Source organism: Episyrphus balteatus, chromosome 1 (assembly GCF_945859705.1).
Source record: "Episyrphus balteatus chromosome 1, idEpiBalt1.1, whole genome shotgun sequence".
In the NCBI taxonomy this organism is placed as follows: domain Eukaryota; kingdom Metazoa; phylum Arthropoda; class Insecta; order Diptera; family Syrphidae; genus Episyrphus; species Episyrphus balteatus.
The window spans coordinates 15,012,892-15,031,141 of record NC_079134.1 but is presented as its reverse complement, the minus strand read 5'-3'; the positions used below and the strand labels follow the sequence as shown (position 1 = coordinate 15,031,141).

At 30.7% G+C, this 18,250-nt stretch overlaps 1 protein-coding gene across 5 annotated transcripts in view; it reads left to right on the top strand.

The window, feature by feature from the left end:
* The first annotated feature begins 2,438 nt into the window (after positions 1-2,438).
* LOC129906717 (protein timeless) overlaps positions 2,439-18,250 on the top strand; it is a 30,808-nt gene continuing 14,996 nt past the window's right edge. For 3 of the 5 annotated variants that reach the window (XM_055982609.1, XM_055982605.1, XM_055982607.1), the window contains exons 1-7: positions 2,439-2,947; positions 13,584-13,769; positions 13,832-14,602; positions 14,660-15,299; positions 15,364-15,505; positions 15,565-15,852; positions 15,918-16,138. In XM_055982609.1, coding sequence (XP_055838584.1) covers positions 13,673-13,769; positions 13,832-14,602; positions 14,660-15,299; positions 15,364-15,505; positions 15,565-15,852; positions 15,918-16,138 — 2,159 coding nt within the window. In that variant the 5' untranslated portion in view covers positions 2,439-2,947; positions 13,584-13,672. The remainder of the gene's footprint in view (positions 2,948-13,583; positions 13,770-13,831; positions 14,603-14,659; positions 15,300-15,363; positions 15,506-15,564; positions 15,853-15,917; positions 16,139-18,250) is intronic. The other 2 variants (XM_055982610.1, XM_055982606.1) reach the window with 1 other exon arrangement.

The window sequence follows — 18,250 nt, the reverse complement described above, 5'->3', positions numbered from 1 at the left end:
TAACATTTAAGTAGGTATTGCCGAGTACTTGTACTCACTCATATTTTAGATAGAAGAGAGTTTCAGTTTGGTGTATATGTATAGATACCTTCTTTTAGTAAAAACAAATTTTTTTGTTTCTGTCAGACAGACAGACAGACAGACAGAATTGCCGGACCCACTTTTTTGGCATTCTCCATCATCGTAATGTCATGTAAAATTGTTATCTCGAGTTCGATTTTTTTTACGAATCCTAAACTTGCCCTATAGTACCTATATCGCAAGTAAAAAACACTACAAAAAGTCCGACACCCTGTATTTTTTAGCCTTTAACTCTATCAAATATCATACATTTTGGCTGAACAATAACTATTTTTTTTCTTTTTTTTTTAACATTTAAGTAGGTATTGCCGAGTACTTGTACTCACTCATATTTTAGATAGAAGAGAGTTTCAGTTTGGTGTATATGTATAGATACCTTCTTTTAGTAAAAACAAATTTTTTTGTTTCTGTCAGACAGACAGACAGACAGACAGAATTGCCGGACCCACTTTTTTGGCATTCTCCATCATCGTAATGTCATGTAAAATTGTTATCTCGAGTTCGATTTTTTTTACGAATCCTAAACTTGCCCTATAGTACCTATATCGCAAGTAAAAAACACTACAAAAAGTCCGACACCCTGTATTTTTTAGCCTTTAACTCTATCAAATATCATACATTTTGGCTGAACAATAACTATTTTTTTTCTTTTTTTTTTAACATTTAAGTAGGTATTGCCGAGTACTTGTACTCACTCATATTTTAGATAGAAGAGAGTTTCAGTTTGGTGTATATGTATAGATACCTTCTTTTAGTAAAAACAAATTTTTTTGTTTCTGTCAGACAGACAGACAGACAGACAGAATTGCCGGACCCACTTTTTTGGCATTCTCCATCATCGTAATGTCATGTAAAATTGTTATCTCGAGTTCGATTTTTTTTACGAATCCTAAACTTGCCCTATAGTACCTATATCGCAAGTAAAAAACACTACAAAAAGTCCGACACCCTGTATTTTTTAGCCTTTAACTCTATCAAATATCATACATTTTGGCTGAACAATAACTATTTTTTTTCTTTTTTTTTTAACATTTAAGTAGGTATTGCCGAGTACTTGTACTCACTCATATTTTAGATAGAAGAGAGTTTCAGTTTGGTGTATATGTATAGATACCTTCTTTTAGTAAAAACAAATTTTTTTGTTTTTGTTTATTTTTGAGATTTTTGGTATGATTGTCATATTTGTAGGGTTACATTCCTGACTTCTTCTCGTCAATGGGCAACTTTAAATACAATTTTCAGTATAAAAGAAGTAAAAATCTTCATTAAATGACTATAACTAACACAGAGCGAAAGCCCAAACAAATGAAACAAATGGACTGATTTTCTTCAAATTTGGTATAAATGTTTTTTGTTTTTTTATTTCTATGATTCTTTAACGTAATTTTTGATTAATTTACCACCATAAAATTATTTCAGAAAACACAAATTAATGTCAAGGTTAATTTGGTTTATCTGAAATCAAAAGTTCAAATTTCAAAGCAGTAAATAAATAAATTTCTGATGAAATTGAACAAAAGGTTGTTTTTTTTTCAAAACAACCCCACGTAACGTTATTTAAAAGTAAACCGACCAGAAAATTTTCCTCAACTATCAGTCAAAATCGATTAACCAAATAAAAAAAAAATAAATACGTAGGTATCTAATCTACCTATACCTAACCTACCGCTACTCATCAAAAATATGACAGAAAATTATATTAAAAGACACTATATTCTTTCACCCTTAACATACTCTCTCTTAAAATTGGATATATCATTATGAAATCAATTCAAATATCGTTCATTGCACACGTTACTTTAGGTAGAAATTCGCATCCCAGCCTTAGATATTCTATACACAATACGGCACGCATAAAACGGTAGTTCAAAGTCTCCAGCCATTAACAAAAAAAAAAAAAATTACTTACTAAGTCATATCTGCTTTTGAATGTGCCATTCATTGTATGCAATTTTGTTTTATAGTTCACAACAACAGCAACCAAGCCAACAACAAGTACGTACAACACGTTGCATCTGCACGTGATTTTATTTGTGTTTACATTTCGAATCTACAAGATACCATGCGCGTACAATGAGTGTGACGAAGAAAGCTAGAACGTTCTGTATCTATCTAACCTACTACCCACAATAGCTTCCGTAGCGAACTTGCTTCCAGCTCTAGAGTCTAGAGCTGCAAACATAATTTTATTAAAATCACTTACTCAGCTATCGTCGTGAGTTCTACACCGTTTTGCGGAAATTACTTCTTGCTTATCGTTGTCATATTTTATCAATAAAAAGTATCTAGATACATTTTTGTCATTGTGAAATATATTTAAATATAACAGAAAACTAACAAGAATCCAAAACACCATTTCAAAAAAAAGTGTTACAATAGAAATCACGTTATTGTGATTCAATTGTTTTGTATCTGTTATACAGGGATTATATAAGTTTAATCTTGAACGTCCGTCACCTCTTGCCGGGTTATACCAAAGAAAACAACTTGAATATTGTAACTTGCATTTTACAACACGTGAGTTAGATTCTCTCTTGTTAAATTACTCGTTTAGTCGTTATATCGAACTGTGTTGAACCGTTGGATTTATATTAAATCAATTACCCAGTTGTTCTGTTCAAGGCGATTTTAAAGTGCAAAACGTTTTGATATCAATTAGAAGTGCATTTACTGTATATTTGGAGTTAGACAAATAAATAACAACAATCAAGCGTTTAACTGACGCATTTAAAGACAAATAAAAATTTGTGGAATTAAAATTTTCATTAAAAAAGAAAAAAAAACAATAAGTGATTTAAAAAGAAGAGAAAATAAAGGATTGAAAACAATTGTGAACGGAGCCGATCAAACACTTTTTGTCTTTTGGGTAAGTAAGTAAATTATAAATTTGGAGAATAGTTATTGCTAACTTATAGTCAAAGTTTTACTTATGATGTGGATTAAGTGGAGATTTTTTAACCAGAAAAAGAAAATGATTAAAATTTGAAATTTTCCATTGTGAATTCTTCATTGATCAGTATTCACAATACGATATCTTTTAAATTACATATTGAAATTTTTTTCGGTTAGATTTATTTAGCCTATAGGTTCTGACTTTTCGGATGATTTTAATTTTAAATTGTTTTAAAACTTTAATTAACAAAAAAAAAAAATACTATTAAAAATGCACCATAATACAAAATCTAGAAAACACCTGGACTGATATTAACGTAATTACAGTATTTGCATTCTATTCAAATTAAACTACTTTTTGTACTTAACTTGAAACGTGAGATTCTTTTTCTAAAAGCTTAAAGTTCATAGAATAATAATGGATACATAACTATTTAAATGGCGTACTTGTTGTTAAGTTTTTACTATCACGTGTCTGGTTAAACAAACATGTTGTATAACAAATTACTAAATTATTGATGTAAATATGTTGAAACTTTAGGAAAAACACTTACACTTTTCTTTATTTAACAACAATAGAATAAATTAACATAACTAAAAGTTATAGAAAAGCAAAAACATTAATATTAAATGGCGCCCAACGCGTTTTTTTCGAGTTTATAGCTACTCTATAATTTCTAATAGAATGAATTTATTGAAAAAAATACTTGATATAAAGTATTATGTATACACATTATATTTATTTGAAAGATAAACAAATAATGAATCAAACTGGATCGTAAATTAGATGCTTGTAAACTTTTTAAACAAATTTTAGCTTTTAAAAATAGTATTCTACTTCTTTTATAAATAAACGACTAATTAATAAATTTCAGCCCAAAATGTTTGTTCAAAAATTATTGTTTAAGACTTTTTTAAAATCAAAATTCATTGAAAGTTGCTATTAAGAAATGCAGAAAGTTAGTTGGTACTTATATGAAAAAATTGAGAAATAATTATAATTTTATTCTTTGAGCCGATTTTTCAATCTTCTAATAAACAGTCAGTTAACTGTTCGACGAATAAAGTTATTAGGCTCATAAACAATCATAAACAATCAGATAACAACATTGAATTTTTCAATCAAGAAAATCTATTCTACCGAATAACAAAAAAAAAAAATGTTTTTATTCATAATTGTTTTTGTTTTCTTCTGTTCTTTAAGACAGCTTTGACAAATAATTTTTTTTTGAGATTATTCCTTAGAATAGTTTGTATTCGTCTCTGAAAGAAGCAGATAGTTTTATTTCTCTATTAATGTTTTATTCCTCTCTATAAAGGAAATAAGTACTAACTGACTGTTTATCTGACTATTGAAAAATTGGCCCTTAAAGAAATTTTGATAAAAAACAAAAATTATGTTTTTAAAATTACTTTTTCACCGTTTTAAAAGATTTTGACCACAAAACCAAATTACAACGTTCCAAGCATTTTTAGAAAAAAAATTGAAATTTGTTTAAAAAAATTATTTTTTTTAATACAAATTTTCTAACATTTGACCAAAGTAAGAATGTCATTTTTAAGAATATATTATCTGCATTTACAAACGAAGTTAAAAAAAAAAAACGTTTTCCAAAAGTCTTTAACTAACTTAAACAAGTTCTTAAAATTGTTAAATCTCCAAACGAAGTATAGGTAAAATGGGAAATCTGGTAAAGAAACTGGCAAACCCATACCAAGTTTACCAGAGTTTACACCGTTTCATGAATACCCCTATTGTAAAATCGAGAAAAAATATGACTCATTGTCATTATACCTATGTTTGCTATTATTTGGCAAAGGAATTCATTCCTGTTAAAACAATACGTAATTCACTATATTTATTTGTCTAACACCGAAAAAACAAATAATCAGTACTATTTTTCTTAAGTGAAACAGCAACAGCAGATCCAAAAGTTTTTAAATAAAGTTTTTAAAGCATAATGAACTAATCCTTAAAAAAATGAGTATTTTCACTTCAAACTTGGTAGTAATGCAGTACCTTTTGGAGATTGTAGGGTTTTTGAAATCAATTAAATCAATTTTTGAGGACCTAAACTAACGGTACCTAGAGTTACCATCACCAATATTGTTAATAATAATACCTATTGTTTGACGAAAAAAAGTTTTTTTTTTTTTCAAAAATTAATTTTTGATTTACAAAAAAGTCAAATTTCTTACGGTTTTTATGTTCTTAAAAATTATTTCTCAGGTACATTTACTAAATTTGTAAATAAAAAGTTTTAAAAATGTAAGTAACTTAAACTCTAAGAACGTTCATGCGACCCAGTCGTGCACTTTCTTACAAATAGGTTATAGTTTGTTTTTGTTTTATATTTTTGCAAAAGTGGTTTTCAGAGTGTTATCCGTGTCCGTGGAAATGGAAAAAAATTCTCCTTGAAAAAATTTTTAGCAGTTGATAAAATCCTTGCGATTTTGAATAATGAACACTTTCGTGAAGTATGTATTTTCAATTTGAATAATGATTCCTCAAAGATTAACAAAATTTTTCCGCGAATGTGACCTACGTGATTTGATGTATTGTAGGTAGGTATACCCTACCGTCATTCCTATAATGATTTTCACAATTTTATTACACTTTCACTGAAAGGATTAAGTTCAACAGACTCCCATGTACATTTGATAAAACGGCTCAGAAAAGGATAAACGTGTAAGGATTAGAATTGTTCGTAACTTAGGTAATGTATACCTAACGTTTTCTGTGACATAACCTTTACATTTATCATTTATACTCCGCATCTATAAACAGTGTTTATAAAACACATTCATATAATATCATCGTACAAATAAGATACAAAAAACGTGCATTTTCCTAATAAATTCTATATTTGTTTTATTCGTTCGTCTGTGAAATCGTCCTGGGGGAGAATATTATATCCTATAGCCATATTAATCCACGTGACCTAATATTGCATTATTCACTGTCGTCGTCGCCTACATTTTTGTGAATCTTCATGCACGAGGCTCGCTTATAGCCGCATGAAAACCCCCATAGACAAAAGACAAAGTGAATCTTTGAAATCATTTAGGCGGAAATGCTGGAACTTAACCCACTATTTGACATTATTGGTGGCACCGCTTACAAAGAGACGATGTCTTTGTTTTATGGGGAGAAATGTGACGTAATTAAGTATTTCCTATGAATGAATATTTTAATGAGTAGGTATCAATACGAACGAGCAAAAGTAAATGTCGTAGGTACTTCATTGATAAAGTTGTAGACTACTTAGCTATATGTTTGTGTACTCTATTGAACTGACTTAAAGATTTCTATGGAAAATTTTCCATGCAACGTGACAAAATGACGATATAACCAAATCTTATATTATAGGTAACTTTGCACACAAACATTCGATTTGAAATGCCACCCCATCGGTTTTCACCTGTTTGATACTGATGTATCTTGTAGACACTCTCTTGGCATACATTTTATTTTATTTAACACTTTTGCCAGGATATGCGTTGTAGACATGTGATAGAAATTCAAGAAAATGAAAATATTATTATGATTTAGGTTTGAGAGGTGAAAGTGGATAATTATATCTATTTTTAGATTTCTAGGAGGTGTAACTTGTTGCTATGACCCTAACCCAGTTCAAAATAATATAAAAGGGAAATCAACATTTAAATGTAGGTATGGGTAGATTTCTTATTTTGAAATGAAATGAAAGGATTATTACGACTGATTTTTGCTTTTTTTTATGTAAAAAAAATGGTTTGAGGTAGACTTAACAGCTTCTTATGTAAGAGTATAGCAACTGACCTGCCCATTCTTCCTTAGACACAACTTAAAAATTTAATTCTAAAAGAAGGCATGTCTATTAAGCCTTTTTATATTGTTGTTTGATGTCAAGAGGTTGGGTTCACGTTTTTTTCGATTAGAATGCCATTGATGCGTAATTTTTATAAATCCAAAAACATGTGTGAATTTCGACTAAGCATCATGTCAATTAGGATAGGGTGATAAGTAGTGACTTTTTGAATGAAAAGTGAAAAAACACATAGTCACATAACTAAAATGTTTTGAATGGATAAAGGGATCTTTTCAAGAATTCTTCTCAACGATTTATTTCAAAGACATTCCTTAATAATTAAAAGGGTGTTCAAATTTAATTAGAGGTGTACCTTTTCAAATTGTAAGTTAAGGGCATAAATTTTGTTGAAAATTTTTTGTTTAAAATAAATTGGTTCCGGCTAAAATGAAATGAATGTCATTCAAGTTAACTTCCTCGCTTGACAAAAAAAAAATGTTTTAAAAATACTTTAAAGAATAGAATATCACTAAAATCAGATGAGTCGTTCAAAATAAAATTTAAAAGTATAAAACTTATTAATTAGGTTGTTTATAAAGTTTTACCAATCCCAATTTTATTTTGGGCCAACAACAATTCCTTAAAAATGCTTATCGTTACACCAGCACAAGATGTATATTATTTTTACTTGTGATATGAATATGAATTATGCTTACATATTTCAAGTTATGCAAAAAAAATTCGATCTAGAGATTTAGATCAAACATGGTATTTCGATCATGAGAGAATTCTGTCTGCCAATACTTTTACGGATGGATCGGTTCACTCTCCAGGAGCGTTTTTGGAATCATCTTTTAAGGATAAAAAATAACAATAAAGTATATCTTTGTTGGAAAAGTTATTTTTTTTTTAGAAAACGGCTCTTACTAAAGATTTTGTCCTTTAATAATACTTTGTTCTTAATGTTTAAACACGGTTCCTCTCATAGAACTGTTTTTGTTGAACTTTCTTATAATCAACTTATTCGATTTAAATGAGTTTTAGCAAATTTTTGAAATAAACCATTCTAGCAATTTGGATATATTTTTCTTAACACTTTTCGTTCAGAAAAAAATCTTTTGGCACACTTTATTTTGGAAATTGTTTTAATCAGTTGAGATCGCATTGCAATATCATTTTTACTTTCTGTATGTAGCAAGTATTGGTTTGGTGTCAAAAAGGATATTTCGAGGTTATGATTAAAACTAACTTTAGGTTTATGGACAAATTTTTTCAAAATTGGTATACGTAGATGATTTTTTCTAAAATTCTAAAAGCTGTTATTTTTTAAGTATTTTGGTTAGAATGTTTACTTTTTATTCAAAGTTTTTAAGTTATTACAATTTTCTCACAAACGTTAATAACGATTTTGATTTTACTTTGCACCCGTAATAGTTAAGACAAAATAGACATAAAAAAGTGCAAACTCAGAAATAATACGCATTAAGTTGAAAATTGGTACAAAGCTTTCGAATGTCAAAAGTCCCCGAAAAAAGTCCAATGTGTGCATTATAAATTATTTAAGGTTAAATGTCGAAAATGTTGTTTTTTTACATATAACTTTGAAACTGGGAATGCTGTCAAAAATACTATACAGAAAACTTGGTTTTGTAATTCCCTAAAAACAAAATATCAAATTTTTATTCATACGAGCAGATATCGCGTATTTAAAATGTGTCAAATGTCAAAAATATCGGTTTTTGCATATAGATTATGTGCTCTTCTATATAAAACTGATTTCGTTTTTTTTGTTGTTAAAGCTGTCATTAAGTCAAAAAAATTTAATTTGGTCAAAATTAAAACTTTACAAGTATTTGTGCTTGGCTTGTTAAATATGAGTTTTTTTTTTTGAAGTTATACTTCTTATGGGAGGGTGGGTATGAAAATTTACTTTTTGACAAGAATGTCAAAGGGATTATGACGCGATCACCCTGGGTAGCAGGGCTGTCGTTTCACCTTTAGAGTAGGCAGTACTTTAGTATTTAAAAATGCAGTACGCCGCAGTACGGCAAACATAAAACACACAACACTTTGCAAGTTACATGTTTCATGTGGCAAGTTGCATGTGGCAAGTTGTATGTGGCAAGTTGCATGTGGCAAGTTGTATGTGGCAAGTTGCGTGTGGCAAGTTGCATGTGGCAAGCTGCATGTGGCAAGTTGCATGTGGCAAGTTGCATGTGGCAAGTTACATGTGGCAAGTTGCATGTGGCAAGTTGCATGTGGTAATTTCCATGTGGCAAGTTGCAAGGGTTGCAAAAAGCTCACATTTCAGCTCAGCTCAAATTTGAGCTAGGTACCATAGCTTAGCTCATTTGAGCTGAGCTGAAAGTGAGCGCCCCAACTTCCAACGCCTATATCTCGGAATTTTGAAGAAAATGAAAAAAAAAATTTTAGATGCCAAAAGGTAGCGGGGACTCTAACCTACATTTGGGTACAACTCCCATCCCTGTTGGTCCACGCGTTCTCAAACCAGGAGAATTTAAAAGTAAAAAAAAAAAATAGGCACGATTCTGAAAAAATAGGCATGATGTGGCGGTTTAACATGGAAGGCGATTTTTTAAAAATCTGACAATGTGCAAAGCGTAGGCCCATGACACAAGCTATCATTTGGCATCACTCCCAAAAATTGCTCTCAAGCGGTTTAGCTTCCAGGAGCGTTCAAAGATTCAGGGATTTTTCGAAAAAAAATTTACCCCAACTTTCAAACACGATTTTCTCGGAATTTTGAAAAAAATCGAAAAACCGGATTATACCACTATCGGGTAGCTGAGAATATAAGCTTTCATATGGCACAACTCCCCTGTCTCTAGATCAAAGCGTTCCAACGCCTATATCGCGGAATTTTGAAGAAAATGAAAATAAAATTTTTGATGCCAAAAGGTAGAGGGGACTCTAACCTACATTTGGGTACAACTCCCATCCCTGTAGGTCCACGCGTTCTCAAACCGGGAGAATTTAAAATTAAAAAAAAAATAGGCGCGATTCTGAAAAAATAGGCATGATGTGGCGGTTTAACATGGAAGGCGATTTTTTAAAAATCTGACAATGTGCAAAGCGTAGGCCCATGACACAAGCTATCATTTGGCATCACTCCCAAAAATTGCTCTCAAGCGGTTTAGCTTCCAGGAGCGTTCAAAGATTCAGGGATTTTTCGAAAAAAAATTTACCCCAACTTTCAAACGCGATTTTCTCGGAATTTAAAAAAAAAAACGAAAAACCGGATTATACCACTATCGGGTAGCTGAGAATATAAGCTTTCATATGGCACAACTCCCCTGTCTCTAGATCAAAGCGTTCCAACGCCTATATCGCGGAATTTTGAATAAAATGAAAATAAAATTTTTGATGCCAAAAGGTAGCGGGGACTCTAACCTACATTTGGGTACAACTCCCATCCCTGTAGGTCCAGGCGTTCTCAAACCGGGAGAACTTAAAAGTAAAAAAAAAATAAACACGATTCTGAAAAAATAGGCATGATGTGGCTGTTTAACATGGAAGGCGATTTTTTAAAAATCTGACAATGCGTGCAAAGCGTAGGCCCATGGCACAAGCTATCATTTGGCATCACTCCCAAAAATTGCTCTCAAGCGGTTTAGCTTCCAGGAGCGTTCAAAGATTCGGGGATTTTTCGAAAAAAAATTTTACCCCAACTTTCAAACGCGATTTACTCGGAATTTTGAAAAAAGTCGAAAAACCGGATTGTACCGACATTTTTTTTATGATAAAAAAAGAAATATTTTACTAAAAAAATAGAAATATATTTACTATTAAAAAAACCAAGAGAAAAGATCACGAAAAATTATCTGTTTTATTTATAAAAATATCCATGTGTTAAAATAATTCCATTAATAACTAGAACCAAACATCTTAAGCTATGGTGTTTTATAAAAGTTTAAAATATCTTCATATTTCATTATACTTTCCAAATAAAAATCAATGTATCCTCTCACCAATCACAGCTATAAGATCACTTTACCTTAGCTCACCCAACAGCTCAGCTCAGCTCAACCATCAGCTCAGCTCACTTTCAGCTCAAATGAGCTGAGCTATGGTACATAGCTCAAAAGTGAGCTAGCTCAAAATTTAAGCTGAGCTGTGAGCTGAGCTCAGCTCACTTTTGAGCTTTGTAGCAACCCTGCAAGTTCCATATTACAACATAAGTAAATTTCACAGAATAAATTGAAAACTACATGGACGCAAGGAGGATGAAAGAATTAATTTATTGTTCACTTGATAAAAATGTAAAAAAACGAAGTGTGGATTAATTAATTTAATAATAGAAATTAAAAATATCAAATGAAATTCATTTACATATACTGAATGAGAAGTATAACTTCAGTCGCGTGTACATGTGTACACACACTCTTTTTTTTTAATTAGTTTTTAATTCACTTTGTAGACTCTATCGTTTGGAACGTAGCGGGCTTAGTATTATATCGAAAATATCATTTTTTGTCTATTATGCATCTTATTATAACTTACGTGTGGACTCTGTGAAAAAATTTATTTAGGGCTCTCTTAACTTATGCAATATTTTCAAAGCCTTTACCAAAACTTAAATTAAAAACAATGGGTCGCTGAGTTGCTAACCGACTGAGCGGCGATTTCGAGCGACAAGGTTGACCATTTGCTGAGCGGCAAAAATCTATTCGTATTCGACTCACACGCTGGAGAGCTAGGTTTGATTCCAATCGGTGCCAAGTGTTTTTATCTATTAATAAGAAATTTTAATGTAAGGTATTAGAAAAAAAAAAATATGTAATATTTTTTTAAAAGAAAATGTATCCTTTAACTACACTGTGATAGTTCAAAAAACCGACAGAGAGCTCTTATGTCTACTAAAGATAATTCGAGTCTGCTGAACACGATGGCGTTCTTAGTTTTTCTGGATTAGGTCAAATAAGAAAGATTTTTGCGTTTGAAATTTTGTTTGCACATGCCAAAACTGAGGGCATAAAACACCATATATTTTCCAATTTTTGATTGTTTATCGATGAAAAATGATGGAAAATCTATTTTTTTGGAAGTATTATTCGTGAAAGAATTTATTTGTAAAAAAAATCTGTCGAATAACTATTTAAATCATTATTTTATGGCAAAAAACGTCGACTTTTCTTTTACTTTTTCTTACATTTTTTAACTATAAAGGTACAAATGTATGCGAAAACTCAACATTTTTTTGTACACACCTTTTATGTGTTAGTACTCTGGAATATTATACATATGTAGATGTAGATATTTAATTAAAAAATCAGGCATGATATCAATATTTTTATTTAATTTTTTTTAAGTTCAAAAAATCATTTTTCTTTCAATTTGTTTTAAAATTAAAACATATTTACTATTACTTCCATCTGCATTATATGAGCTTACATACACAACACATAATATATTTGTCACAGTCCATCTTTAACTGAAGTGGGGTTTTCACTTGAACGAACCCCGTTAAACTGAAAAAAATATTTAAAGATCAGAAAAGTGTTTCAGATAGGCTGGTTTTTCTCTTAAGAGGGTTTCTCTTAAGCAGGTTTTTATGCTACTTGAGCCCATGGGCGTTTTGCCCCCTTCCGATCTTACGTGATATTTTGCCCCCACTTCCCCTACATATGTATTGCATTTAAACTTTTTGTAATTTTTTTATTTTATAAACTAAAAAATTAAAGAAAAAACAGTGTTTTACTGCTACTTTTTCACTCTTAAGCTTAACCAATATTGTAGATAGGTAGATACTGCCTATTCGTATTTATAAACAAAGCCATATTTTATCCTGAAATACAAGATCAAATCGTTGCCACCGAGTTCTGCATTTTAATTTAAGTTATACGAAAAATATTAGAAAAATTGAAGAAAAATCGACGTTTTTTTGCCATAAAATAATGATTTAAAATGTCATTCGACAGATTTTTTTTCAAATAACTTCTTGTACGAATAATACTTCCAAAAAAATAGATTTTCCATCATTTTTCATCGATAAACAATCAAAAATTGGAAAATATATGGTGTTTTATGCCCTCAGTTTTGGCATGTGCAAACAAAATTTCAAACGCAAAAATCTTTCTTATTTGACCTAATCCAGAAAAACTAAGAACGCCATCGTGTTCAGCAGACTCGAATTATCTTTAGTAGATATGAGAGCCCTCTGTCGGAAAAAAAAGTTCCATTTTCGAACACAGTGCTATTATTTCAATTTACTTTTGTTTAAAAAAAATGGGATATTGATTTTATCTCCTCAAAAGTACTATTTATTATGGAAAAATATAGGGTTGTCAATTAAAAAAAAAAAAAAACTATAAACACACTATCGGTGTCCATATAGAATGCACTTCATCTTAAATGTTTATCTAGATGAGTTTTAATGTTTTCAATATAAAAAAGTACGTATACACCACAGTGTACCTAAACATAAAATTCATATTAATTTTATTTATGTATTTAAAACTTGTCCAAAACAACTGTTATACATATTTTTTTGATGATTTGTTACCAGACACAGTTTTAAAAGTTATGTATGCCAAAAATCCTTTTATTGACAATTTGATCTAGATTAACTTTATATAAAAGTTTGATCCTTTAACTTGTACTTTTTACTTTCGGGATATTTTATTGATTAAGCTAAAAGAATTTTTGTGAATTTTCTTTTAGTTTTTATGAGTTTTTGGCTTTTAATAACATTGTTTTGTATGAGGCCTCTAAAGTCATTTATTCAAAATCTTGTTTAATATTTGTTTAATTTCGGATTTTTTTAAAATTGAATAAAATAACATTATTTTAATCTTTCAGCACAAATAAAAAACCATACCAAATGAGTACAGAAGACGAAAACAACAATCAACACACAAAAACTTAAACCACAAAACCCCAAAATTATTATGGATTGGCTATTAGCATCTCCAAAAATCCAAAGTGCATTTGCATCTTTGGGTAGTATTGACGGAGGCTCATATGTTGTCAGTCCCAATGCCCTGTGTAAGCTTATAATCTCTCTTTATTAAACACATTCAATGAATACAATTTCTTCTTTTATATAGCCATCTTGGAAGAAATCAATTGCAAACTAACATATGAAGATCAAACACTAAGAACATATCGTCGTGCAATTGGTTTTGGCCAAAATATTCGTACAGATTTAATACCATTATTGGAAAATGCCAAAGACGATGATGTTCTTAATTCTGTTATACGAATTCTGGTCAATTTGACAGTACCGGTTGAATGTCTTTTCTCAGTTGAAGTTATGTATCGTACCGAAGTTGGTCGCACTACGGTCTTTGAATTGAATAATCTTCTGTATAAAAGTAAAGAAGCATTCACCGATCCGAAAAGCACAAAATCCGTATTGGAATACATGAAACACATTTTGGACAGTAAACCGAAGTTATCTCCAGAAAAATGCGAACAAATCAACAATTGTTTGGTTTTGTTGAGGAATATCTTGCACATTCCAGACTCAGATCCAAATTTGATTGTGCCACAAAGACAGGAATCATCTGGTTCAAAGACTTCAATGCAAAATACAATACTTTGGAATTTGTTTGTCCAGAGTATAGATAAGTTGCTTTTGTATCTAATGACCTGTCCAAGACGTTCATCTTGGGTCGTTACCATGGTGCAGTTGATAGCCTTAATGTACAAGGAACAACATGTATGCACCATGCAGAAGATGTTGAATATGTGGTTTGAAGCTTCACTTTCTGAGAGTTCCGAAGACAATGAAAGTAACACCACACCACCGTTACAAAAGAGTGGTGACTCAAGCCCAATGCTAACGTCTGATCCCACTTCTGATTCATCTGATAATGGTAAGTTTTAAAAAAAAAAATCGATTTTTGGAAGCCTTTAACCTTTTTTGATGACAGGAAGCGGTTGTAAGAAAGAAAGCCCAGAAGATCGCAGACAAGCCTTGCGTGAAGAAACCGATGCTACACTCCAAGAAGTCAGCCGAATAGGACATGAGTACCAGAACGCCCTCATTCGGGTACCAACTAAACAACAAATGCATCATCAGCAACAGTCATCACAACAACAACAACAACAGCCAACACAACAACCAACTTCCAGTGCTGCACCACCAAATCAACAGCAACCAGCTCAACTAACTCCTAGCACTACCATGGATGTCACAGTTTGTGATGACGAATCACAACAAACTTTTAAGCTACCTTCACAAAAATCTCCTGCTCCAAGTAGTGACACCTCAAAGACAAAAGTTCGTCATTCCAGTCAGGTTCAATTGACAAGGGGCAAGAGTTCGCCAACAAAACGGGAGTGTGCTTCCTCACAATCAGACCAATCGGATTGTGGTTATGGGACACAAGTCGAAAACCAAGAGTCTATTTCGATTTCCAGCAACGAAGAATATGCACCTCACAATAAGCCAGCCCATCAAAAGCCACCGTGCAATTCCAAACCGAGGACCAAACATCGGGCTATCCTCACTTTACTTGATAATAAGGATCTTCGTCGAAAGAAGCTTGTTAAGAGGAGTAAGAGTAGTTTGTATGCTTACCTCAATTCTCTTCTTAAAAAGAAGATTATAGAACATGTGTTTTCTCATTTCTAGAATTAACATGAAAGGATTATTCCTACACACTCCTACAAGTGAAGACATTTCCAATCTCCTCAAAGAATTCACAGTGGATTTCTTACTTAAAGGCTATGATTTTGTTGTTGAAGATCTTCATATGCAACTTCTTACGGATGTGGTAAGACTTTGAGGCTCTTCGAGCACCTTTTGAAATGGTATTAACACTTTTAGTTTCAGAAGATATTTATGGACACATCGCATTTCTTTTGGCTGCTAACTTATTTCCTCAAATTTGCCGCACAACTTGAACTTGATTTGGAGCATATGCATTCAGTACTAACATTCGATGTGATAAGCTATTTAGCTTACGAAGGTGTTATTCTTTGTGAACAATTAGAGCTGAACAAACGAAATGAGGGTACCGATGTAAAGTCTTATCTAAGACGTATTCATTTGTTGGTTACGGCTATTAGAGAATTTTTACAAGCTATTGAGACATACAAGAGAATTACACATTTGAGTGAAGTAAGTTAGAACAAATTTGGGTTAATTTGGAATGTTTATTTATTTCTTTTTGTTATCTATTTAAGACTGATCGTAAACACCTTCATCGGCTACAAGTTCAAATTAGCTCAGCTGAAGATATTCGAAATTTATTTGTACTTTTGATGAGAAATTTCAATCCAAATATTCATACAAAGCAGTATTTGCAAGATTTAATTATAACGAATCATATGTTGCTACAGATATTGGATAGTATGACAAAAACTGATGACAACGTTAATGTTGATATGATCAAGCATATATCACAGTAAGTATTTTTCTAAAGTTAAATATACATGCCTTAAACTTACATTTACCTAATCGGTAAGTGAAAAAGTATTGAAGAGCAAATTTTCAAACTTATTTTTTGATGGTTTCTAGGAATGGAAAATTTATAAAAATGATGCAGATAGCTTAGATTTTTTGTTAAAAGAGTAATTTGTTTAGGTTGGTCTTACAAACTGCGAGAAAGAGAGTATTTTTAATTTTGTAATTTTGCAAAAAGTGGCCTATGTAATTAAGCCTTTGTAGGAGCAATGTCATTTCAGGAAAATAAATGAAGGGTCCAGGGGAAAAACTGCACATATCCTCTTTTTGTAAAAAATAAACTAATGATGAGGTCTTTTAGTATTTACTTAGCACTATCTGATCACATCCTTATTTTTATAAAATAAATTTAAGCCTTGCTGAAAAAATAAATAAATTGATTTTAGTACTAAGTTGTATGGAGAACAAAATTTTAAATGCGTTTTTCTCGAAATGAGTTGAAATGGACTAGTTCTGTTTTTACCCTGGACTTTTCAAATATTTGAACGCAAGGGGAATACCTACAAGTTTAATATAGGCGTTTTATTTAAAATCAACGTTTTTAAAACTAGTCTTCGAATTCAGAATTTTGAAAAATTTGAAAAGAAAATCGTTATTAGTTATTTTTTTTATTAAAAGTTGCACATAATAGCAATTAATTGAATTCAGAAAAGCAAAGAGTCTTATGAGGTATAAAATTTAAAAGTTAAAAAATACAAACCAGTTTAGTTTTTTTTTTTTATTAAAACAATATTTTTGCATTGAAACTATTGATTAAAAAAATTTTTTTTTGAAAATCAAACCATTTTTTTGTAAGCTTTAATAACAATTATTGTGAAAAAATTATAATTCAAACTTAACGATATTTACAAAAATTAACACTGAATATTGTTGGATCCAGTTCCGAGATAATATTTTCTGGGCTGGGCTTTAAGGCAGTTCCTAAAACACCGAACCGAACTCTACATTTAGGGCAAAAAGTTTAAATATTTCAACTGATTCAACTAAATTTCCCATACATTTTCGGTTTTCGCAATACAGTTTTCAACTTATCTCCTCAAAACAAGTATAGATAGTTTTGAGATAAATTTTTAACACACAGAAAACAGTTGAATAGTTTTAGTTAAATTTTATAAGAAATTAAGAAAAATGTTTAATGCATTTTTTTTTGAACCCATGTCTTTTTGAATGACTTAGATTGGGAGCTCAACTCCCAAAGAAGTACATAAATGCAATTTCTTATATAAACAAAATTTGACAAAAAAAAAATACATAGAACTATTTAAAAATAATTTGTTTTACAGGGTGGCACAAAAGTAATTTTATGATTCGTACACAATTCTGAAATGTCAAAAATTAGTTGTGCTTTCGAAGAAAAGATAACAACAAAGTTCGAACATTGTTAGGAAATATTGTTTTGCAATTATTTTTTAGAAACTATTAACCAATATCTAAAACTAAAATCCCATAAAAATTTATCCACCCCTTCAAATAACCAGATTTTAAAAAATCTGGTACAAAAAACTGTACAAAAAACTGTCACCAAATATTTGAAAACCAACCAATAATTGAAAACCCAGATTCACTGAAATTTGTAATAATCAGTTTTGAAAAGAGAAAAATATTTACGTTAGCAATATCAATGCCCCGTTTTTCAACAATCGCACTCTCAGTGAATCATTGATGTAACACCATACAAATTAAATTTTTTATTTAAGTGTGCCAAATTTTGTTAATTTTGACCAAGAAAGGGCACAGAACTAATTTTTGACCGAAAATTTCATTCAAATCACCAATGTACGGTGGTTGTTACTTTACTACAGTTTATTGTACACAAAAAGATGAAGACATACAATTTAGAATTGTAGTGGAAAAATATGAGAGAGCAAATTGAAAGTTCCGAAAATATATCTCAAAAGCTATTAAATGGGGCATTTGAAATGTATCGTTAATTTTTTTTTTTTAGAAAATTTATTTTTAAAGAAATATGAAGCTTTTAATTTTAATTTTACAAATATGAATAAGCTTCTAGCTTTTTAAAAATGTATATTTTAATATTGTAGGTGTTGCCGTT